This window comes from Brassica napus, chromosome C1, assembly GCF_020379485.1.
Source record: "Brassica napus cultivar Da-Ae chromosome C1, Da-Ae, whole genome shotgun sequence".
Lineage (NCBI taxonomy): Eukaryota > Viridiplantae > Streptophyta > Magnoliopsida > Brassicales > Brassicaceae > Brassica > Brassica napus.
The window spans coordinates 2,351,497-2,376,102 of record NC_063444.1 but is presented as its reverse complement, the minus strand read 5'-3'; the positions used below and the strand labels follow the sequence as shown (position 1 = coordinate 2,376,102).

The window sequence follows — 24,606 nt, the reverse complement described above, 5'->3', positions numbered from 1 at the left end:
TTAATTGAGTAGTGTTTTTCTGTCCTTATAATAATAATCTCAGGTATCATCCTTCTAATTCCATCGATTCAGAAACTATAGTAAATAATACGATTCTAATTAAGTTCGAAGACGCTATCAAGTTGTTAATCCTAAGATACAGCTCGGAAGAACAGAAGAGCTATTTGCTATGTAAAAAGCCAATTCAATGGAGATAAGCATAAATATTAAACAATTAACTAGTGGAAACATGCCGAAGATAATTTTTCTAATCTTATCAAGTGGTGTATACAGTTTTTGATATAATATGTGTTATAAGAATAACTAGACCCTGGTTATAAGAATAACCAGCGCGGATTTGAATTTTTGATTTTTGGTTATTTATTTAACTAAATAATGTATTTGTAATATTTGATGTATTATATTCACCATGTAAATAATTTTTTTGGCATCTTAAACCATCTATTTACGATGAATATTCGATATCATATAAAAAATTGAACAAATAGACGTAATTAGAGAATTGTAGAAGATATATAAAAACAATGGTTATTAATGTAAAATATGAAGAAATATTATATTATGACTTAGTATGGCATAAAATATTATAAATTAGTTATACATGTTTAAAGAAAATAAAATGATTTTTAAACTTCTATGAAAAATTTAACATATAAAAAAGGGCGATGAATTAGTCATCAAATTGTAAATAATTTCATAATTTTATTAATAATAAATTATTTATAATTTTTGTTTTTCGTCAAGATAATTATTAAATGTCCATAACATTAATATGTTAAAAGGTCATATTATGAAAGTCCATGTTGTAACCTTTTTTTTTTCCGGGAAGTGTAACAAAAAAAAATTACATTTAACTCTTCGTTTTGTTTAAGTTTGTGTCGGCAAAAGATTAAAAAAAATCTCACTATCTTGCCTAAACAAAAGGTATATTAGGTAATAAAGCTATGTGAAATGAGCTACGGAGGAGATTTACATATCTTTCGGCTTACGTGCCTAATATTCCAATGTATTTACAACCTCAAATGCATTGTGTGGTAAGAACCTTAAATGCATTTTACAAAGAATGTTCTTAATTATGTGCAATAGAGTGTCAACACCAACAAAACTATATGATTGATAGATTAAGTATTTAACATATCTTTAAAAATATGCAAGGGCATAATAAATATATGTTTTAACTTTTGACATTTGAAAGAGAACAATATAGATATCATTCTTAAAAAAAAAGGTCGACAAACTGGTACTAGTGTTTTTTAAATATAGCAAGATAGTAGTAACAACTACTAAGAATAATTCATAAACTTAGTATTGAAATTTGTATATACTATCATAGAATGTTCCCTTTAGTAATAACCACGTGTGAAGCACCCCGCCTCATATTACATAATGATCACCAACCTCTTTTGATATTTCGTTTGTGTATATATAAGTGTGCATTAATAAGATCAATTCCCACAATCCATAAACAATCCCCAAGAGCCGTTGACAAAACAAAAAAAAAAAATCACAAAAAGTCGTCAAAGTATACTCTAGACCCTCCAATCTCCCGTAAAAATCTCCATATAAATCTCTGTCTCTCTTTGCCAACCTAAATCAACAACCATTCTTATTCATAGCCTATCACACAACCCAACAAAAAAGTCCTTAACAAAACAAAACAAAAAAAAGTAAGAAGAGATTTCATCACTATTCTATTACATTCTCTCTTTTCAAATCAAACATTTGACTTTTGTGACAAAGGCTTGAAGAAAGAGATGAGGAGCGAAGCGGGTGGTGGTACCATGGTCGTTGATCTCCAAACCGATCCATATAACAACAATCACCATCGCCACGAGATCATCACCGGTAATGTCCACAAACCGCGGCCTAAATTTGGTGACATCTTAAAAGCAGACCACGACGGAATATTCCCTCCCGTGGACCCCATCATCATCAACACAAACCTAACTCACCAACGGTTCAGCAGCGTCTCAACCTCGACCATGAGCAGCGGTCCAACAAGCGGAGACGGTTCACCTTGCCTAATGTCCCCTTGGGCCCGTGTGTCACCACCTTGGGCCGCAGATTTCAACGAAGACAATGTACTAGAGACCAATGGTCTCATCGGGTCCATTGTACGTGAAGAAGGTCATATATACTCGTTAGCCGCTTCAGGTGACCTTCTCTACACGGGCTCCGACTCCAAGAACATTAGGGTCTGGAAGAATCTGAAGGACTACTCCGGTTTTAAAGCGAGTAGTGGGCTTATCAAGGCCATTGTGATATTCGGAGAAAACCGGGTCTTCACCGGTCATCAAGACGGTAAGATCCGGATTTGGAAAGTCTCGAAGAGGAAACCGGGAAAGTACAAACGGGTCGGTACATTGCCTACGTTTAAATCGTTGGTTAAAAGCTCGGTAAACCCTAAGCATTACCGCGGTAAAAACTCGGTGAAAACAAAGCACCACGACGCCGTTTCGAGTCTTAGCATGGACGTTGAGGTTGGTTTGTTGTATTCCAGCTCTTGGGATAGGACGATCAAGGTGTGGAGAGTGTCCGATTCCAAGTGTTTGGAGTCGATACACGCGCACGAGGACGCAATAAACTCGGTCATGGTCGGTTTCGATGACTTGGTGTTCACGGGATCCGCGGACGGTACGGTGAAAGTGTGGAAACGTGAGATGCAAGTCAAAACGAGGCACGTGTTGGTTCAGGTTTTGCTCAAGCAAGAAAGCGCGGTCACGGCGTTGGCGGTTAAATTAAAGTCTTCGATGGTTTATTCCGGTTCGTCTGACGGGGTGGTTAACTATTGGCAGCGTTCGAAGAAGCGTGTGTTCGTCGGTGGGATACTAAAAGGGCACAAGTCCGCTGTGTTGTGTCTCGCTGTGGCGGGGAACTTGCTGTTGAGTGGTTCGGCGGATAAGAACATATGTGTGTGGAGGCGGGACACGTCTGATGGGTCTCATGAGTGTCTGTCTATTTTGACGGGGCACATGGGACCTGTTAAGTGTCTAGCCGTGGAGGAGGAACGGGCTTGCCGCGGTAAAGGAGGAAAAACCTCGACGGTTGGTGAAGGAGACAGGAAGTGGATTTTATATAGTGGAAGTTTGGATAAGTCGGTGAAAGTGTGGCGCGTGTCGGAGAAGATGGCGGCGTGGAGGGAGATAGACGAGCCAGAAGCAGAGAGTTGCGCGTGAAGTTCTTTGGGAAAATAGAAAAAAAGGAGTGCGTCGGAGCATAGTGTGATTATTTACGAAAATGCGCCGTCATCGATCAGTCACGATGACGGTCTTCACGACGGGGAAGAGTCGGAGGATTGTTTTTCAATTTTATGACAATGTCAACGAAGAGATTTGTGCCAAGTCAGCTAAAGAGTGAGTCAACACGGGCTTAATGGTTTTCACGTAATGATGAGTTTTGCTTCTTTTCACTTTAAAAAAGATCTTTTCAAAGAATTGTAAAATTATTCCTTTCCGTGAATTTGTAACAAGGACAAAGACTAAATCAAACATGTTTGTCTTCTCCGTGTGTTTAGTTTATATCGTGGTTGCAATTTATAAGATGGCTTTTACCAAAGAAAAACTTTATAAGATTGTGGTTGCAACTTTATAATTTATAATATACAAATATTGATGAGTCGTTTTGTCTTCATAGAATTGGTCTTTTTTTTTGTTTTGAACTCAGAATTGTTCTTTTCTAAATTACATTTATAAAATACAAATAATACATTCATGATTACTGTTTGGATCCAATTTTGGTCAGATTTCGATTAGGCCAGAATAAATTGGGTCATGCGACCTGCGACAAAGCGTAATCTGTGCTAATGAGTTCATGTCGATTTGAAGAACCGGAGATCGCGGAGAAGTTGAAAAAAATCCGAGATCGATCGATTATAAAAAAGGAGAACGTCGGGAAGAAAGAGGGGCACGGCAAAAACCCGAGAGATAGCTTAATACACACATCGACTTCATTTTGATCTCGTTTTAAGTTCTTTCTCTTAACTATCTCATTTGAAAAATTGGATCTCATTTCACTTATTGTATTGATTCTTATTCATCAATAAAATCCATCTTTTTTCTACCAGAATCTGATTACATCGTTGTGTTCTAAAGATATCGTTGCCCACATCGTCTTCTCTTTCCTAGATTTAACTTTCAATCACTAATAAATTCCTAGGTTAGATTTTATGATCTACAATTACTAATCACAAAAGTTGTAAAAATTAAATTACCAAAAGATAAATAGTTTTGACAAAAGACTCCATTGTGAACAATATACAAACATGTACATCTGCAATAATATCAATCAATCACTAAACCGAAAGCAATTCCACAGCGGAAAATCAATCATCCGGTTTCCTTAGAACCGGGTGATTCCGGTTATTCCCAACATGTGGATGTTAGAAAATGACAACGGTTTTACGAAAGTAGCCTCTATTTGACCCTCTCAACGCAGCGTTTTAACAATTCCTCTCCCAACCCCGCGTTGACGGCGAGAATTTTCCCGGAAAATAACTTTTTCAATCATCTGCGAGAAAAGTCTTCCTCGTCGTCTTTTACTAGTGTGTGAGAGATAAGACGATCCAACCATCTGTCTTTCTTCCTTTTTTTTCTTTTCTTCACTCTTTCAACTCCTTTCCCCCTAGAAAACCCTCTTCCTCTTTCCATCTAAAAAATCGACTTTTGTCCCTTTCCCAAATCTAATAAAAGAGCTTTCTGTAATCAATTTGATTTATATGTAGAGTGGAGCTCCTTTTTGTTGATTGATTGATTGATTGATTGTTGTGGAGCTTTATTCTCTTATTGCTTAATTTGGATCAATAGTTTCCGATTTAGGAAATTTTAGGGATTAGGGTTTCTTTGTGTGTGTTTGTGCTTAATTTGGTAAGAAGATGGCTAAAATTCTAAGAAAGTTCTCAGCTTTACCATCGCCGATTCCTAGAAGAGATAATGACGATGATAGTGATAGTTTCCATAATGATTATTCATTCGCCATAGAGTACAAAGGTCCTCTTATTGCTAATCTCCCCCGAGCTAATCCCGTCCAAGTTGATCAGATCCCTACAGCTCTTCCCGTTTCCTTCTCTTCCTTGTCCAGTGGTGGTGTATTTTACCCTGTGGTCCAGCCTCTCGTTAGGGAGGCTACCAAGAAACCACCTGAGAAGAGGAAGAAGGACGGTTTGGTTGACTCTGCAGCTAGTCCTAGTGTGGTTTTGAAGCCTCATCTTATGGTTTCTGGCTCATCATCGTCGTCGTCATCATTATCAAAGAGGGTAGAGGTAGCAGGAGAAGTGAAAAGCTCTGTTGATTCATCATCATCATCATCATCAGCAGAAGTAAGAGAGGAGACAGATGGTGATGATTTTTCCAATGGAGAACCTGCAACCCGTGTGACATTCGCTGAGGGTAGTGAATGTGATGAAAGCTTTTACAACTCTGATGAGGAGAGTATAGCTGCTGCAGCTACGCCTGTAGCTGAAAGGAAAGGTAAAAAAGGATCGTGCTACCGATGCCTGATGGGGAACAGGTTTACTGAGAAGGAACTCTGCATTGTCTGCTGCGCCAAGTACTGCTCCAACTGCGTGCGGAGAGCCATGGGGGCGATGCCAGAAGGAAGAAAGTGTCAGACTTGCATCGGTTTCGGAATCGCCGAGGGCAACAGGAAGAGTCTCGGCAAGTGTTCGAGGATGCTGAAGCGGGTTCTCACGGATTCGGAGCTTAAGCAAGTCATGCAGGCAGAGATCTCCTGCAAGGTGAATCAGCTGCCTTCGCGGCTTATCGCTGTGAACGGGAAGTCTTTGGATGAGGAAGAGCTTTACATGTTGCAGAGTTGTGCTAACCCGCCTAAAAAGCTGAAACCTGGTGACTATTGGTATGATAAGGTCGCTGGGTATTGGGGAAAGGTGGGAGAGAAGCCTTGTCAGATTATAAGTCCTCACATGAACATAGGAGGGAACATCAAGAAGGAAGCGAGTAATGGTGACAGTGGGATTTTCATTAATAACAGGGAGATAACCAAGAGTGAGCTCACGATGCTCAAGGTGTGGACAAACTCTTCTTTCTTCTTCTTCTTTAACTTATCATGTGAAACTGAGTTGACTCTTTTGCTTTTGATGTTAGATGGTTGGGGTGCAGTGTGAAGGGAAGCCTCATTTTTGGGTTAATTCAGATGGAAGTTACCAGGAAGAAGGTCAGAACCGTATCATGGGGAACATCTGGAGTAAGGTAATGATTGTCTGAGCATTTGTTCACAACGTATGAATATAATAAACCTTATAGGATTGTGGATATACTTTCTCAGAAACGAGCTAGGCTTGCTTGTGCGGTGTTCTCTCTGCCAGCTCCTCCAACTTCATCTGCAGTAGAACCAAATGATGAACCTGTATATGAGCATAAAATGCTTAACAAGCTTCTTCTCATTGGTGAAGAGAATTGTGGTGCCACTACCATTTACAAACAAGTGGGCCTTTTTCATCTTTTTATTGCAACACACTCGAATGTAGAGAATCTGGTAATTGACTTTCCTTTGTTTTTTCAGGCAAGGTCTCTTTATAAAGCCCCATTCACTGAAGACGAGCGTGAAAGAATCAAAGTCATAATCCAAACGAATCTCTATGCTTATCTGGCGATGGTTCTTGAGGCACACGAAGAAGAGATGAACACTAACCAGTCCTCGGATCAAACAGGTAAAGTTTAGAGAACGTACATACATACAAACATCAGTAAACAAATGATTATTGAGTGACGCTGATTGATGTCTTGTGATTTATACAGGAGATGAGAGCCGGGCTAAAACAGTTAGCTCAATCAGCCCGAGGCTAAAACATTTTTCAGATTGGCTTCTGAAGGAAAAGGAAGAAGGAAACCTGAAGATTTTTCCAGCATCGAGCCGCGAGAATGCTCAAACCGTTGCAGAGCTATGGAGAGTACCTGCCATACAAGCCACGTACAAAAGACTCCGCGATACACTTCCCAGAAACGCTGTTTATTTTCTTGGACGAGTAAGAGTTTGCATCAAATGCTTTCGTGTCTATAAATGTTAGAAGACTAACGTAAAAATTTGTTTCTATATCAGATTCTGGAGATCTCGAAAGCAGAATACAATCCTACTGAGATGGACATATTGCAAGCGGAAGGAATCTCGTCTATAGAAGGACTTTCTTGTGTGGAGTTCTCATTCCCACCAACAGCTCAAGAAGACTCTCTTGAGATCGATTATCAACACGATCCAGAAATGAAGTTAGTTCTATTCCTTTTCCTTGTGTTTCATTCCGACTATATGAACCAATGTTCTAAAAACCGGTCTAGGCAGCTCGTAGACAGCAAACCATTGGCCAAAACGATTTTCTAAAAATTTGATTTACAATTTAAATCGGTTGTAATTAGTTAAAGTTCGTCTAAAATGATCTATATCGATATAAATTAGTCTAAATCTGCTAAATTAAACAATAGTACCAGTGTAAATCAACAAATATGTTTAGTTTATCTTTTTGTATATGTAAATTTTATAATTTATGAGAATAATTTTATAATTAAACACAAAACTAAAATATCTAATGTAAAAATGTATAATATATAAAAATTGCTTTTAACATTGATAGGAACATTCGTTTGAACTGACTCTCTGTCTCTCTCTTTAATCAGGTACCAACTCATCCGGTTAAAACCAAGAAGCCTTGGAGAAAACTGGAAATTGCTGGACATGTTCGAAGACGCCGACTTGGTGATATTCTGCGTCTCACTAACAGATTATGGAGAGTACATTGAAGATGCTGACGGTGTCCTTGTGAACAAGATGATTGCAAACAAACAGCTCTTCGAGAGCATGGTGAATCACCCGATCCTAGCTGACAAAAGGTTCCTCCTGGTCCTAACCAAATTCGATCTCCTAGAAGAGAAAATCGAGGAGGTTCCTTTGAGAACCTGTGAGTGGTTCGAAGACTTCAACCCGTTGATCAGTCAGAACCAGACGAGCAGGCACAACCCTCCGATGGCTCAGCGTGCTTTCCATTACATAGGGTATCAGTTCAAGAGACTGTATGATTCACTCGTGGAACCCTTTTCGATGCGTGGTGGTGGTAGGTCCTTTAGGCCGAAGCTGTTTGTTTCTCAAGTGAGCTTGGAGAGTGATACTGTGGATAATGCACTGAGGTATGCGAGAGAGATTCTTAAGTGGCATGTTGAAGAAACTTCCATGTTCCAAGAGATGTCCACTACTAGTATCGAGGCCAGCTTATCCTCTTGATTCTTCCAAAATTGAAAATTCTTTTTTTTTCCCCTTTTTCTTAGAGTTTGTGGATAACACATGTATTATGTTTGTATGATGTGTCTGTGTACTGTGTGCAACAGTTAATCTTTAAAGAAAAAATACATGTGATTTAAAGTGATTACAGTTGGGAGATTATATTTGTAAACACCAATGTGAATGGCTACAATACACATATATGCAGTCATATCTCAAATTTGCTAATCAAATTCAATTATCTTGCTTAACCAATGAAGGAGGCACTCAATGTTTAAAAAAGGAAAAATCAAATTCAATAATCTTGCTTTATCACCTTAATCAGATATACTCGATCCAGATATAGTACTATTCATTCGTTCATGTATATAAAATGGACGGTTCAAGGTGCTTAGATATTTATTTATAACTAGGGGCGTGTCCGTGCTCGCGCGAAATATTGTTTTGAACGCAGTCTGTGTTACAAAAGATTCTAACTTTTCTTTTAGTTAGAATTAATCTCACATTAATATCTTATTTGATTATTCCTTCAAATTCAAGACTATGGGAGGCTGTATTGAATCTGAAATTTGAAATAATTTGATTTTTAATAAGTTTGTAGATGATTGCAGGAGAATTAGAGAATTTGGTCTGATTTCTGTTAAAACACTCTAGAATTTCATCTAAAATAGTGAGATTTGGATTTTTTATTTTTATAACTAAAAAACTCCCCTCAAATACTCTAGAAACAATTAAAGTACTCTAAAATCTTCAACTTAAATTTTGTTCAATAACAGTGAATTTCAGAGTGTTTTATGAAATGACAAGTTCAATAACATTGGATTTTAAAGTGTTTTTTTTAATTCACGTTTGAATAACAGCGGATTTGTCATTTTAATATAAATCACTTGAAAATCTTAGTTGAATACACCCCCTATCTACTCTATTAAAATAGAGTTCTAAATTTATCTACCATTAGAAGTTGTTACTTAATTTTTGGACTTTTTCAACTTTATTACTAAACTACTTATTTTATGGACCATTTTAAATTTGTAACAATAATATTTTATTAGATTCTACTAAGATTATACAACCAAACAACTAAAACTAAACCAACATTAAATCTATTAAAATTTAACCAATCTCTTAATCTAAAACTAAACGGAGGGTTGTTATATACTATTATATTAAGAATACAATAACTCTAACTAGACCTCATGCTGGTATATATGATCGTATTTGCTTCTCTTGAGATCATAAACTGCCGCAAAAGAAACATTAGATTAATTAATATTTTTTTCCATCTTTCATTATAATAACATTGATAAAAGATAGTATATTGTAATTATGGTCAGTTGATAGACTTTTAATGCATTAATGCTTGGTTCTTTCTTACGATGACGCACATTTAGATTGAGATCACTTTTCTCTGTTAAACTTAGAGAATGTCAGTAGATAAGATTCAGTCTTATAGAGATTATATCATGTTCATCTTTTATGTTAAATAAATCATAGCTCTAAATACAATTCATACATGTGTCTTTTATGTTAGATTAGATATTTTGTAATTCAAATAAGATTAATATCTAATAATTTGGTAAATACAATCATTATGTAAAAGAATATTAGAAACATGTTATCAATAACAGATTTGATAGAAACTTTACTAACGTGTCTTGCAAACAAAATAACCACTAACAACTTAATTTGATTTCTTTATTTTGTTATTCTGTTATATTTGATAGGGTAATATATAATTTTCAAGATTTTGTTCCTTATATTCTGAGCTCTCTATTTATTAACCTACAATCTACATTCAAAATATTGTATATCTTAACTTCTTATAACAACTTCTACAAAATATGAGAATCAAATCTATCAATCCTTTCAAATATGTAAATCAGAATATCTTAACGAGACTTATTATCTTAAAAGTAAATCCAAAAATGATTGTGCCAAATATATTAGATCTTTTTGATAACAAAAATAGTTAGAAAGACGTCATATTAATTTGTTAATATATTTAAATAAAATATTTTAAATAAAATCTAATATTTTATTTTATGGAAAATAAAATAGAATTTACTCTCCATATCAAACTAATAAATTCCGAACTAAACATCTAATCTATTAATTTATAGTCCTATTTTTATCTACTATTAACAAGTCATAATAGGACCACTTAAAAAATATTTAATATGACATATTTGGTTATTTAAATTAATAATAAACAACTATAAATTTATTTTTGTTTTTTCTAATTATAACAAAATATGTTGAGAAAGAATCTAACAAAATATTACTTCAAATTTTAAATATTTTATAAAATAATATTTCAATTAATTTTGTAATTAGTAATATAATATTGTTATAAATCAATGTTAACTAAAATTTTATTATTCTATAATTATATTTTGTATTATATAAAAACAGAAGTGTTATATGAATAAAATATGAAAAAATTATATTAAAAAGGTAAATTAACAAATTTTATTTTTAAAACTGTTTCATTCAAATAAATTATCACTCATCATAAAAATAGGTTAAAATTCGTAAACTATATAATATTTATACAAAAATAAATTTATTAGAAACTCTCAATAATATATTGTTTAAAATGTTCATATACAAAATATAATAGTATATAATAATAACATTTAGTTCATATACTATTTAAAAAATATATTATTAGAAAACTACGAAAGTTTAGTAATTCATTTAAAATATTAATGACAAATTAAATTTTAATTTAAATATATATTTTATTTTATTTATAACAAATCTGTTGAGAAAAATTCACAAATATTACCAAAATTTCAAATGTTTTTTATAAATTAAAGTATTATTGTAGTAACAAAAAATATTCAAAATTCATGTAATCTTCCAAACTCAAATATAGTAGTGTAATTTTCAAAGTTTTCTTGATAATATATAAAATTTTGAAAATAATTATTCAAACTCAAAATGATAATATTTCAAATTTTATAAAAGATAAAATCATAGATAATAAATAATAATTTTTTGAAATGACTAGGAAAAAACAAAATATATATGTTGTAAAAACTAAAGCAATCTAATATTTTGAAATTTTAATTAAAAAAAACTTAATATCATAACATCCAAAAATATCCTATATCAATAAAATTTACTAAAATAATATGATAGATGTTACTATGTAAAATAATAGGTTTTTATTATTTAAACAAAACCATGTTTTTTTACGTATAAATCCCATAAAACACTAAAATAATATAAAGTATATTTTTTAACACACAACATGTAAATATTAATTATCTTAAACATATTTATTTTTTATAATACAATTAAGTAAATTTTAAAAATATATTATAGCAGAATGTATAAATAACATATTGTTATTTTATTGTACCTAACTTGAAAATATATTAGTAAGTAATAAAATTAATAACAAAGTAAAATGTATTAAAAAAAATCACTATATATTAATAACGTCGAATAAGAAATATAAATAATAATATTATAGAGTTACACAATATATAATACAAAAAAAAATTATATAGTTAAAACATTTATAATAATATCAAATACATTTATAAATGAAAATCGTGCGGATTAAAATCTAGGATGTATATTACATGTTATCTTTAACTATTGCAGAGATATAGATGACATTTAATAAATTGATTAGACAACATTAAAATAATATATTAAACACACTTGATCCATTAAACAAAAGTAGCATACGACAGCATTAGTTGATTAAAATAAACACACAAACCCATTAAACAAAAGTAGCATACGAGTGTTTTTAGTTGATTAAGATAAACACACGCAATAATAGCATTAACTAAGACACAAACCAACAAGTAACAAATTTTAGCCGGAGACGTAACCTTCCAACATCAGACGATCGATGATGGTTTCACATGTGTCCAAGCGAGCTTTGGTTTTAATCAGTAAAGCTGTGCTTTATTCACTTGCTTTAGTTGAGCTAGTATCCAAATTCAATGGGAAGTTATCACCAATAAACTTTAGGATAGTCATTCCTGAGATACTTCGAAATATAAATCGCATTTGCCTTCGGTTGTCCAACGGGCTGATCTTCGTCATCCTTGGGGCTCATATTGTCCAACGTTACCAACAAAGCGGATGCACTTGTAAATTGCTCGGCTAGATGCTCGAGCAACAGCTGCGATGTGAGACTATTGAGAAAAAATCGGATGATGGGTGAGAAGTGTAACTCTTTCTAATCAAAATAAAAGAGTAAAAGGAAAGAACACTTACGTCCATGACAAAGTGCACAAATCCTACACAATTAGTTTTGTATCCACGCTCTGATATACTCTCTCAGTGACATCTCTCTGGTCAAAGTATCTTTGGGGTACGAGGTACGCATAAGAACCAGTGGAATAAGAATAATCCGAGTCCGACATTGTTTCAGACGAGCTGCGGAAACCCTAAACGTAATTCTTCTATTTATACTTTACCAATTGGGCTACTTCTGGGCTGCCTGATTATTTATTAAAATATGGCGTAGAGGGATACTATTGGAATGACTTGTTCAAAGTGAGCGAGATTCTTGGTTTTTTTTTACTATATTATTGAACAAAGAACATGTAATTATTAGTGTATCAAATTTGTACTTTTGGTCAATTCTATGCTCGTCTCATGCAAAAAATCGTATTCAAACTATACGAGGACATGAGATTAAGAGATTAAGAAACTTAACTTTGTTGTTTTTAAAGATGCAAGTTATTACAAAACAAACTGTCACATTTAGTTATAAACTGAGAAAAAATTATTATGGTGACAAAGGAAAGAAAAGAAACAAACAGTGTCATCTTCTACAGAGCGTCGCGTGCAGCAATCCGGCAAACAATGGCATCTCCCAGAGAGGAAACCCCAAGTTCTTGGCTAGTTATCTTGTAATGCTGAAAAGAATCAATTCAGACTTCCATCTAGCATTTTTATTATTTTTACCAATATTTTAAAATAAATTTTGATTTATTGAACAATAAATTAAACAAACTAATGATATTACGATTAAAATTTAATTTCATAAAAATCGTAGAAATTGGAAAATATTTTTTGGTAGTAAAATTTTATAAATGTAAAAACAGAAATAAATAATATGTCGAAATTAGTAGAATATTATTATATTATGTAATGATATATTTCAACAAATTTACTTTAATGATGATGTATAATTTATTACTATATTCTAAAAAATTTACCAAAAATATAAATTAGCATTAATTAAAATCATTCATGTCACTTTTATTTATACTCTATGTCATCTTTGTAGCATTGACATGTCATATTTATTTAGTGTAAATGATTCAATAGAAAATATGTTTAGTGAAAATGATTCAATAGAAAATCTGTGTCAAAATCACTTTGCAAATGATGTATAAAGAATCCTATAAATTACAAATTAGTTCCTCGGAGATCCGACCAATCTATTGAAAGTTAAATAATATTAAATATTCTCTAAACAAAAATATAAAATACTATTACCATTGGGATATGTATGAAGGTAGACGTGCTTCAGATCATCTTCAACCCTACTGCAAAATTTACTATAAAATGGAGTGGAAAATGCATTCATGAACAAATAAAAAAATCATTATTCTAAAAAAATGATTTATACAATTCAAATTGGTTTAATTAGTTAAAATTCATCTAAATCGATCTTAATTAGTCTAAATCTATTAAATTAAACAATAATATTACTGTAAATCAACAAATATGTCTAGTTTATTTTTTGTATATGTAAACTTTATAATTTATGAGAATAATTTTAAAATTAAACTCAAAACTAAAATATCTAATGTAAATGTAAAATATACCAACTCATCCGGTTAAAACCAAGAAGCCTTGGAGAAAACTGGAAACTGCTGGAAATGTTTGAAGACGCCGACTTGGTGATATTCTGCGGCTCACTAACAGATTATGGAAAATACATAGAAGACAGTGAGGGAGTCCTTGTGAACAAGAGATAGCAAACAAACAGCTATTCGAGAGCATGGTGACTCACCCGATCCTAGCTGACAAAAGGTTCCTCCTGGTCCTAACCAAATTCGATCTCCTAGAAGAGAAAATCGAGGAGGTTCATCTAAGAACCTGCGAGTGGTTCGAAGACTTCAACCCGTTGATCAGCCAAAACCAGACGAGCAGGCACAACCCTCCGATGGCTCAGCGTGCTTTCTATTACGTCGGGTTTCAGTTCAAGAGACTGTACGATTCGCTCGTGGGACCCTTTGGTGGTAGGTCCTTTAGGCCGAAGCTGTTTGTTTCTCAAGTGAGCTTGGATAGTGATACTGTGGATAATGCACTGAGGTATGCGAGAGAGATTCTCAAGTGGCATGTTGAAGAAACTTCCATGTTCCAATAGATGTCCACTACTCGTATCGAAGCCAGCTTATCCTCTTGATTCTTCCAAAATTGAAAATTCTTTTTTTTTTCCTTTTCTTTTAGAGTCTGTGGATAATACATGTATTATGTTTGTATGATGTGTGTTTGTGTGTACGATAGTTAATTTTTAAAAGAAAACATACATGTGATTTTAAGTGGTTACAGTTGGGAGATTTTTGTTTGTAAACACCAATGTGAAAGGTTGCAGTACACATATATGCAATCATATCTCTAATTTGCTAATCAAATTATGAGAACATTTATGTATTAACTAATGAAGGAGGCACTCAATGTTTGATTATCAAACATATATATTCCAAATCTCAAAATTTTTGAATAAAATTTTTAGAAGATTTCCGCTGAGATATTTTTTTTTTGAAAAAATTAATTTTTAGGAACAGGTGCGTTATTTTTTGGAATGTCGATATTTGTCATCTTCAAAATCCTGTATGGTCTATTATTCTGATCTAGTGAGAACTGAATAGTGATTCCTTTTTATATGAAAAAGGAAAAAAAAAACAATTTCACATATAGCACTATTTTAATATTTTTTCACTCCTGTATATGAAATGGACGGTTCAAAGCTGCTGAGATATTTATTTTTAATTAGTTAATAAATGAGAGTTGATGAATTATTTCATAGGCATTGAAAAAAGTAAAAGGAACAAGAGTTGGTAATCGACCGTTATTAATTAAATATTAGAGGTGTTTAGTACTAATCCATAGAATCTAATTGATTAGTGGGAGATAGAAAACGTATTAGGAGAAGATAAAGTGAAAAAGTTATGACGCGGCGAGATAGTGAAGGAAAACGTTAGTCAGCGCAAAAAACGTGTTACAATCAGTTTCTGCACGTGCTCAACGTGCCTCTCTCTGCCTTCGGTATCTTGAAGCTTTTACTTCTCATTCCTTTTTCTTTTTAAGGGTTAGATTTGTTTATATTTTATTCTTTACTTCAACTTGTATGGCATCCTGCCGTCCTTAAGTCTCTCAATAAAATATTCGTATATACTGGTGAGACATACGTAATTTAAATCGTCATTAACAAAAAAAGGTTTTAAACATAGTACATTGTAAAAAACCATTGAAGTTCTCAAAAAGTTTGAGTAATTTGTAGGCAGTTTTGTCATTGTTTACACTTTACAGTAGGCTCAGGCTCACGAACAGAATGAAATAGTGATAAATTAACCTTCATGGCATTAAATGCTAGAAGTAAAATGTGAGCATAACTCAACAAAAGTTTGTAGAAAACTTTAAATCTTAAAGTTTTTGTTTGTTGGTCAAATCTCAAAGGCTAGTATATTAAGGCATCCACATTGAAGAGTTCTTAAAAATGTTCTCAAAATTAAAATATATCCCTTCACGTCACCCCCCCCCCCCCCCCGAGCTTTTATCCATTTTTATTCGATTATAGCAACTCATTTAAGGGAGGGAACAAGTCAAAATAGAAAAATTCATCTTCGTACAAAAAAATGATTTTTTTTCGTTTGAGAACTTTTCCCACATATTTGAAAGATTACTATTCCAAATGTTTCACTAGTGTTTTAATTTTTTTTAAAAAAATAAATCAAAATAGTTTTAAAATTAAAAAAATAATATTTTTATTAGATATTGACATAGAAATCTGATAATGGTGCTCTTAGAATTCCTTTATAGATAAAGAAGTACAGTACATATTGATATTGGTTTGCCTCTATGATATCCATAAGAGTCATGACGTGTGTCCTATAATTGGCTACGAGACAAAGTCAAAGACCATAAGACCAAGAAGAGAAAATAATAATCAAAGGAAATAGCAAGAAGAGAGTCTAGAAAGCGAAGACGTGGTGGGTCAGCGTGGAGAAAGGGTCAACATTGTGATAGACTGACGTAAAGGGCTTAGTGAATCCACATGCCAGCTCAGCATCATGATATACACTTTTTTTTTTTTTGGCAACACATTATATACACTTCAACTTCTAATAATCACTCATAAATCATTGAGTTATTCTTGTATTTACCCCCTAGGTGAACCTCCTAGCCAATAGCATTTCATTATTTCAAATTTGATATCTTTTAAAAAATGAAACAAAATGTTATCAAGTTATATTATGTTTAAAAAAAAAAAAAATAGCAGTTACAGAACAAAGAATTAAAAAAAATATTTTTAACGTCGTTAGCAAAACATTAAACCCTAAATTCTAATCCCTAAACCCTAAATCCTAAACCCTAAACCCTTGGGTAAACCTAAACCCTTGGGTAAACCCTAAACCCTTGGGTAAACCCTAAACCCTTGGGTAAACTGAACAAAACTTAGGATCACCCCCTAGGGTGAACCTTTAAATTCACCCCACTCTTTAGGACCAATCAAAGTGACACATAGATTATTAATTAAAAAATATTAAATTAAATAAAAAATAGATACAAAAAATTAAAACGTTAATTTTAACGATGTTAACGCTTCCAAAAGAAATCCTAAACCCTAAATCTTAAATTCTAAACCCTATACCCTAAATTCTAAACCCAAATTCAAACCCCTAAACTCAAACCCTATACCCTATACCCTAAACCCTAATCCTAGACCCTAAACCCTAATCCTAGACCCTAAACCCAAATATACCTTAAACCCAAAAAATAGACTATAAACCTAAATCCTATACCCTAAACCCAAGTCTTAGACCCTAAACCCAAACCGTAAACCTTAACCCAAATCCTATATCATCTAAGTTTGGGGTTTGGGTTTAGGGTTTACCGTTTGGGTTTTAGGTTTAGGATTTGGGTTTAGGGTATAGGTTTTGGGTTTAGGATTTACGGTTTGGGTTTAGGATTTACCGTTTGGACTTATGGTAAGGTTTTGGGTTTAGGGTATATAATTTGGGTTTAAGATTTACGGTTTGGGTTTAGGGTCTACGACTTGGGTTTAGGGTATAAGATTTAGGTTTATAGTCTAGTTTTTGGGTTTAGGGTATATAATTTGGGTTTAGGGTCTAGGATTAGGGTTTAGGGTATAGGGTTTGAGTTTAGAGGTTTGGATTTGGGTTTAGAATTTAGGGTATAGGGTTTAGAATTTAAAATTTAGGGTTTAGGGTTTAGCTGGAAGCGTCGTTAAAATTAGCGTTTTTATTTTTTGTAGCTAATTCTTATTTAATTTATTGTTTTTTAATTAATAATCTATGTGTCATTTTGATTGGTCCTAAAGGGTGGAGTGAATTTAAAGGTTCAGCCTATGAGGTAAACCTAAGTTCTGTCCGGGTAAACTCTACACCCTGGGGTAAACCCTAAACCCTTGGATAAATCCAAAACTCTAAATAAAAACACTAAACCCTAAAACTCTAAATCTTAAATCTTAAACCCTAAACCCTTGAATGTTTTAGTGTTTAGTGATTTTGATTTAGAGTTTAAGATTTATCCTAGAGTTTAGGGTTTACCCAAAGGTTTAGGGTTTATGATTTAGGGTTTAGGGTTTATGATTTAGGGTTTAGAGATTATGATTTAGGGTTTAATGTTTTGCTGACGACGTTAAAAATATTTTTTTTTGTAATTACTGCTATTTTTTATTTATTTTTTTATTTTTTAATTTTAAAAAGATAATATAATTTGACAATATTTTGTTTCCTTTTTTAAAAGATATCGAATATGAAATAACACAATCTTATTGGTCGGTGAACCTCTAGGTTCACCATAGGGGGTGAACACAAGAATAAGTCTAAATCATTGGACTATCTGAGATGAGAAAACGGTAAAGCTTTCGCTTTCATTCACCATCTTTGACAAGTTATCTCATTTTCTCCCTTTTTTACTTAATTAAACTCATTTTCCTAATTTTGAATGTATTAAGCCAATAGAAAAAATTATACAAATTAAAGTAAGCTTCTCTCATGTTAGTTGAATTTCTCAAATTCTAGCATATCGTATTAGTGTCGGTTTTTAAAAAAAGTATTAGTGTCGGTTTAATGTATAGACAAATTAATAAAGACTTGTTCTTAATACTCAATGTTTTCCTTTTACAGAAACTATGCTAATATAATTAGTACGATTCGTATTGTAAACTTACAAACATAACTGGGGGCATCATGATTTTCCTATTTTTATGTAATAAGTTAATTAAAATCACATATACAGCATTAGTGTCATAAACCAATTATATTAATTGAAAGTAAGATGGAAATAATGTACAACTACATTTGGTTTGAAGTACATTAATACAAAAACTATACATATTTGGTTTCAGCTCATTTTGTTAATGTTATAAATTTATATATCCAGAATAAACAATAGTAATAAGTTATGTGAACGTTTAATTCGAAACAATTAACAATAATATTTTTTTATAGATGATTTTGGCTATACATAAACAAGAGATGATAAGTTTTTACGATTTATCTCTACTTAATTCCATTTTAGAATCGGCAATACATAATACTTGGATCACACATGACTATAGCCTATAGGAAACTAATATATGATTTTAACACATAGTAATCTAGGTCTCATCTCACTTCAGTGCACATTTCTTAATAAAAGCATATTTGAAAATTAAGAAATGATGATTGAGAAGTTGTGTCGTCGAATCATAAGGTTTAAGAAAAGCAACGTGATTAAACATGGTCGGTGGAACACATACATGCTGAGAAAAGTTCATTGCGATTGTTCATATTTGTGCTCGTAAAATGAATAGTCTTTTGTTAATTCACCACTAGTTTGTGTGAAGCACAATGTTAATGCAATGTTGCACATGTCTATTGGCATGAGAGGTGTGATCGGTGAGAATGAGAAAGAACATTCAATTCTTTATGGTTCCCATAAAAATATATCGTTTATGAGGAATTAATTTTCTTTTCTATTCATCATCATTCTTTTTTTTGTAGAGAATAACAAAGTAAAATTATTCTTTATTATTTTTGAAGAAAAACAATCATTTTCACTCATTGCTTTAATTTTATTCCTATTCATTTTTTTGTATTTGTTCCTAGTATTTCTCAGATGATCACCGGTCAAGAAGATTGTTGGATTGATTTGTCGTATACTATAGTATAAAAAAAGACAAACAGGATAGATATGCTTTTGAGTTTTGAGACGATGGATCTATAGTCATCTAGAAAGACAAATTGATCTACACAAAGCTCTAAGTGTGAAAGACAAATTACTCACAAATTAAGCAGTCGAAATAATAAAAGTTAAAAATAGCACGTGACTTATTCTAACACAATCAATCACGTACCTAGATACTTATTCCCAATTAAACATGTTTAAATTAAAATCTATGCTGTGTGAAAGCGAACATAACTGATATAATAATTTAATAACAAATCGCAAAAGTTGGTTCTTTCTTAAAAAGCGTCACATATGATGAGAATGGATCCAATACCTTTATATTTTAAAGAAATGTCACTGTCATATAAACCCATCCCAGAAATAAATAAAAAATCATTATCGACATCCCCAGAATTTAACGCACGTGTTTCCAAAAAAATCAAATCACACACAAAACGAGCCCGTGTCTGAAGAGTGTGTGTGCCAGTTGGCAACTGATTATCCACATAGACATTCCAAAAAAACACGCATATATAAAGGAGCTTCTTTCCACTTTCAGTTTCCCCCAAAACACAACCGAAAACAAAAACATCATCTCCAGGTGCTTGAACACTTACACAGTCGACGACAAAAAAAAAATCCAAAATTAATCAAATGCATTATCCTAACAACAGACCCGAATTATCATCCGGAGCTCCATCTCGGGATCGCGATTCGACCCGGTATCCGTATCATAATCAGGAGCAGCTGTCACCGGAGCAAGAACTATCCGTCATAGTCTCCGCCTTGCAGCACGTGATCTCAGGGGAAAACGAAACGGCGCCGTATCAGGGCTTCTCCAGCACAGTGATAAGCGCGGGAATGCCTCCTTCGGATTCCGACGCTTGCCAGGTGTGCAGGATCGACGGCTGTCTCGGCTGCAACTACTTTTTCGCGCCAAATCAGAGAATCGAAAACACACACCAACAAGTAGATGCTGAAGAAGAAGATGGGGTTAGTAGTAGAAGAGAGAGCCACGTGGCGGCGGCGAAGAAAGCAGCGGAAGGAGGAGGGAAAGTGAGGAAGAGGAAGAACAAGAAGAACGGGTACAGAGGAGTGAGGCAGAGGCCTTGGGGCAAATTCGCAGCTGAGATCAGAGATCCCAAGAGAGCGACACGTGTCTGGCTCGGCACTTTCGAGACCGCCGAGGACGCGGCTAGGGCCTATGATCGGGCCGCTATTGGGTTCCGTGGGCCGAGGGCTAAACTCAACTTCCCGTTTGCGGATTACACTGCGTCTGCTTCTTCCCCTGTTGGAGCTGAGGACGTGGTAACGAGTGCGAGTGCGAATGCAAGTACGAGCGTAAGTGCAACGGAATCTGCTGAAGCAGAACAATGGCGTGGAGATTGTGATATGGATGAATATTTGAAGATGATGATGATGATGGATTTTGGGAATGGAGATTCTTCGGATTCAGGCAACACTATTGCTGATATGTTCCAGTGATTATTTTCAGAACAAAATTGCCACTCACTCTTTCTTGTTATAGTTGAGTGCAAGATGAGTTGATATTGTCTTAGCTTGTTCAAAATGAGCAAGAATCTTTTGATTATATTGGGCAGAGAACATGTAATTATTTGTATTTTTGGTTAATAATATGTTCTTCTCATAATCTCATTAAAAAAATTGAGTTCAAACTATTTGAGGACAGGAAATAAAAAAAAAAAGTTAAGAAACATAACTTCGGGTTATAAAAGATGCAATGAATTACTAAACAAATTGTCACATGTAGGTATAACTGAGAAAGAAAAAAAACTATAAGAACACAAAAGAAGAGATGTCTTTCCTTTTACAAAGCGTTGCGTGCAGAGATCCGGCAAACAATGGCATCTCCTAGAGAGGATATCCCGAGTTCTTGATTAGTTATCTTGTAATGCTGAAAAGAATCAACTTTGCTGATTAATACTTGTATAAGGATATTATACAAATTTACAAACGAGAAGGGAGGAGAGTCTGTAACCAAAACATTTACCTTTAAAATATGGGCTTGATTAGCTTGCGTCTTTAACTCCCCCAAGTCAATTTCCTTCCCGTTGATCAATTTCGCCACCTCCTCCATCTGAGTACTTTGATCTCAAAACATGTCATGGTTGATAGAAACAAAATAATACATAAACTAAGAAAAAGCAATTGACATGAATTCTTTAGATGATGATTGACCTCAATCCTCAAGGGGAGAAGCATTGAACCGGGCAGCTAGAATGTAAGTCGAGCTTTCAGATATAATGGTTGGTTTCTCAGGTGTAAGACCTGATGGATCACAATGCATCACGAACGAAGAATATAAAAAAAAACACACACACACGATTGCTTGCGAAGATACAATTTGTGAGGAGTAACATTCATCGCAAAGTATAGAAAGCAACTGATGACAAAGTTTTGTCTAATGGCATATCACTCGTAGATTGTCTCCAGTGGCGTTATAGCTTTAGCTTTCTTTAATGATTTCTTTGATGATTTCTTTGGTGATCTCTTAAATTTGTTGAACCTAATAGGTGCATATCTGCCACTCATCATCTGATCTCCCACAGAGATCTTCTTCTCTTGTTCTTCTCTACCTTTCTTCACCATATTCGAGACAGCTTGGTAACGCATCTTCGTCAAAAGCTCAGGTTTACCTCTCACGAAGTATTGCTCATGTCTCAGACCCCTCAATTCTTACAAATCCCTACCAACCAACAAGAAACTCAGATTTAAAATAACTCAATCGGTGATAATCTTGTTACATAAACAAGAAATTACTTACATAGATTTCAATTTCGGTTATAAAGTGTGACAACTTGTAGTGAAGAAGTCTCGGAAGAATCTTTTCGACTAGCTCTTTCGGATCCCAGATGACAAAACTCTTGTTGCTTTTGCTCCATGAGATTATTGAATCCAGCGATGGATCATCCACCACCTCGTATATATCGCTGTAAAACGAACTCATTCCCATCGCTCTTCAAACCTCGAAAAATAATCCAAGATCTGGAGACCAACCCTATTTTCAAGAGGACCATACATTTATCTAATGTCTTTGGGCTCTTTTTGGGCTTGGATGGATTACAAACATATTCGGTTTCGATGGATTCCAAAAATCCAAAAAAAAAAAAATGTTGGATTACCCGCACCAGATACCCGAAACAGAACTGATCCAAAAAATAATAATCTGGGTCTGGGTACATGTTAAATACCCCCGGACCAGAATATCCGAACCAAAACTGATCCAAAAATACTGGTTCAGATCTGGTTCTGGGTCCATGTTAAATACTTGTTCGGTTCTTTTTTCTTTGAACCTGCAGGTCTCGGTTCAAATCCAGATCCTACCCGAGATCCGACCGGATATCCAAAATACCCAAAAAATTATTATATATTCGGTTTGGTATTGCCTAATTTATGTTTCATTGGCTAGAAATATCTAATTTCTGAAACGAAATTGTTTCGTATTTATCTTTTGAATTAGTATGTTATTTGTCAATCTTCAAAATCTTTGTATGGTCTATTATTCTGATTTAGTGAGAATTGAATAGTGATTCCTTTTTATATGAAAAAGGAAAAAGCAATTTCAATTGTTTTGTTTAGCACCTTAATTTAATATATTCGATCCACATATATTACTATTTTTCGTTCTTGTATATTAAATGGACGGTTCAAGCTGCTGAGATATTTATTTAAATTAATTAATAAATGAGAGTTGATGAATTATTCATAGGCATTAGAAAAAAGTAAAAGCTCAAGAGTTGGTGATCGACCGTTAATAATTAGTAAATATAAAAAGTAATTGATTAGTGGAAGGAGGAAAACAAATTAAGACAAGATAAAGTGAAAAAGTTATGACGCGGCCAGATAACGAGGGAAAACGTTGGTCAGCGACAAAAACGTGTTGTAATCATTTTCTGCACGTGCTCAACGTGCCTCTCTGCCTTTGGTATCTTGAAGCTTTTACTTCTCATTCCTTCATTTTCAGGGTTAGATTTTTTTATATTTTATTCTTTACTTCAACTTGTATCGCATCTGCCGTCCTTAAGTCTCTCAAAATATTCGCATACATTAATTTGAGACATGCGTAATTTAAAACGTCATTAACCAAAACAGGTTTTAACATTGTACATTGTAAAAACCATCGAAGTTCTCAAAAAATTTGAGTAATTTGTAGGCATTTTTAGGGCTTTTTGCAAAAGTGACTCAAAACTTGGAGTCAAACAGAAAACTAACATTTTTTTTTACTCCTTTTTTTTTTGAGATTTTAACCCCACACCTGCATTTTATCTACGAAAATGCCATTAACATTTTTTTTTTCTTTTCGAAAATGGCTTCTTTACTGTTTCAACCTCATCTTCTTCAAGTATTTACAATATTGCCACTGCAATGAATAGTGGCAACAACCTTGTACGAACTGTTTGGAGCTTTTAATGCCCTTTAATGCACGTAAATCTCTTTACACTCTCTCTGTTTCAATTGTTATGAACTAAAAACAACATTTCTTTCACTTTCTCTCTATATTCATCCAAAAAACTCAAGCTTTTGATTCAAAATATGGGCTATGGTTGACAGAGCCATATTTCTTTCGTTTTGACTTACGGTTGCTTTCGTTTGAGGTTCTGGGTGGTTGGAGAAGACCCTGTGTGCAAACGAAGTCATCTCACCTAGTTTAAGGTACGAATTTGAATTTTTTTTCAAGATCTGTTCGCGTAGAAGACTTACTAGTAAGTCATCTGTATGTAGAAGACTTACTGATGAGTCTTCTGGTCAAACGGACGACTTAAATTAAGTCGTCCAGCTTTGTTTGTTAAAAAAAAAACACTCCAGACGACATATATATAAGTCGTCTACGAGAAACGGGCTAGTTTTGCATTTGACCGAATCGTGTCAGATCTTTGACTATTTCTGGACGACTTATAATTCAGTCGTCTCTGAGAAAGTTAAAATTTCAATATTTTATGAAAACTTGACGACTTACGTGTAAGTCGTCCTAGGTTAGTT

General features: G+C 33.7%; 3 protein-coding genes and 1 long non-coding RNA gene across 4 annotated transcripts; 3 read left to right on the top strand and 1 right to left on the bottom strand.

Annotated features, from left to right (window-relative positions):
• The first annotated feature begins 596 nt into the window (after positions 1-596).
• Positions 597-4,274, top strand: BNAC01G04030D (protein JINGUBANG). Its single transcript, XM_048745165.1, has one exon. It carries the CDS (start codon positions 1,755-1,757, stop codon positions 3,174-3,176), a length of 1,422 nt encoding a protein of 473 aa, XP_048601122.1. The 5' UTR covers positions 597-1,754; the 3' UTR covers positions 3,177-4,274.
• Positions 4,275-4,462: 188 nt separating this feature from the next.
• LOC106401216 (extra-large guanine nucleotide-binding protein 2-like) lies at positions 4,463-8,365 on the top strand. The gene is made up of 7 exons (XM_013841687.3): positions 4,463-6,019; positions 6,099-6,203; positions 6,280-6,438; positions 6,517-6,664; positions 6,753-6,979; positions 7,054-7,217; positions 7,623-8,365. Exons 1-7 carry the CDS (start codon positions 4,871-4,873, stop codon positions 8,221-8,223), a joined length of 2,553 nt encoding a protein of 850 aa, XP_013697141.1. The 5' UTR covers positions 4,463-4,870; the 3' UTR covers positions 8,224-8,365.
• An 11,791-nt stretch (positions 8,366-20,156) lies between these two features.
• On the top strand, positions 20,157-21,256 carry LOC125580552 (ethylene-responsive transcription factor ERF109-like). The gene has a single exon (XM_048745164.1). The coding sequence runs from the start codon at positions 20,260-20,262 to the stop codon at positions 21,088-21,090; it is 831 nt and encodes a 276-aa protein (XP_048601121.1). The 5' UTR covers positions 20,157-20,259; the 3' UTR covers positions 21,091-21,256.
• A 70-nt stretch (positions 21,257-21,326) lies between these two features.
• Positions 21,327-22,774, bottom strand: LOC125580553. Its single transcript, XR_007318263.1, has 3 exons — positions 22,391-22,774; positions 21,617-22,312; positions 21,327-21,520 (listed from the first exon to the last, which is right to left on the bottom strand). It is a non-coding gene; the product is annotated as an uncharacterized LOC125580553 (long non-coding RNA).
• Between the last annotated feature and the right edge of the window lie 1,832 nt (positions 22,775-24,606).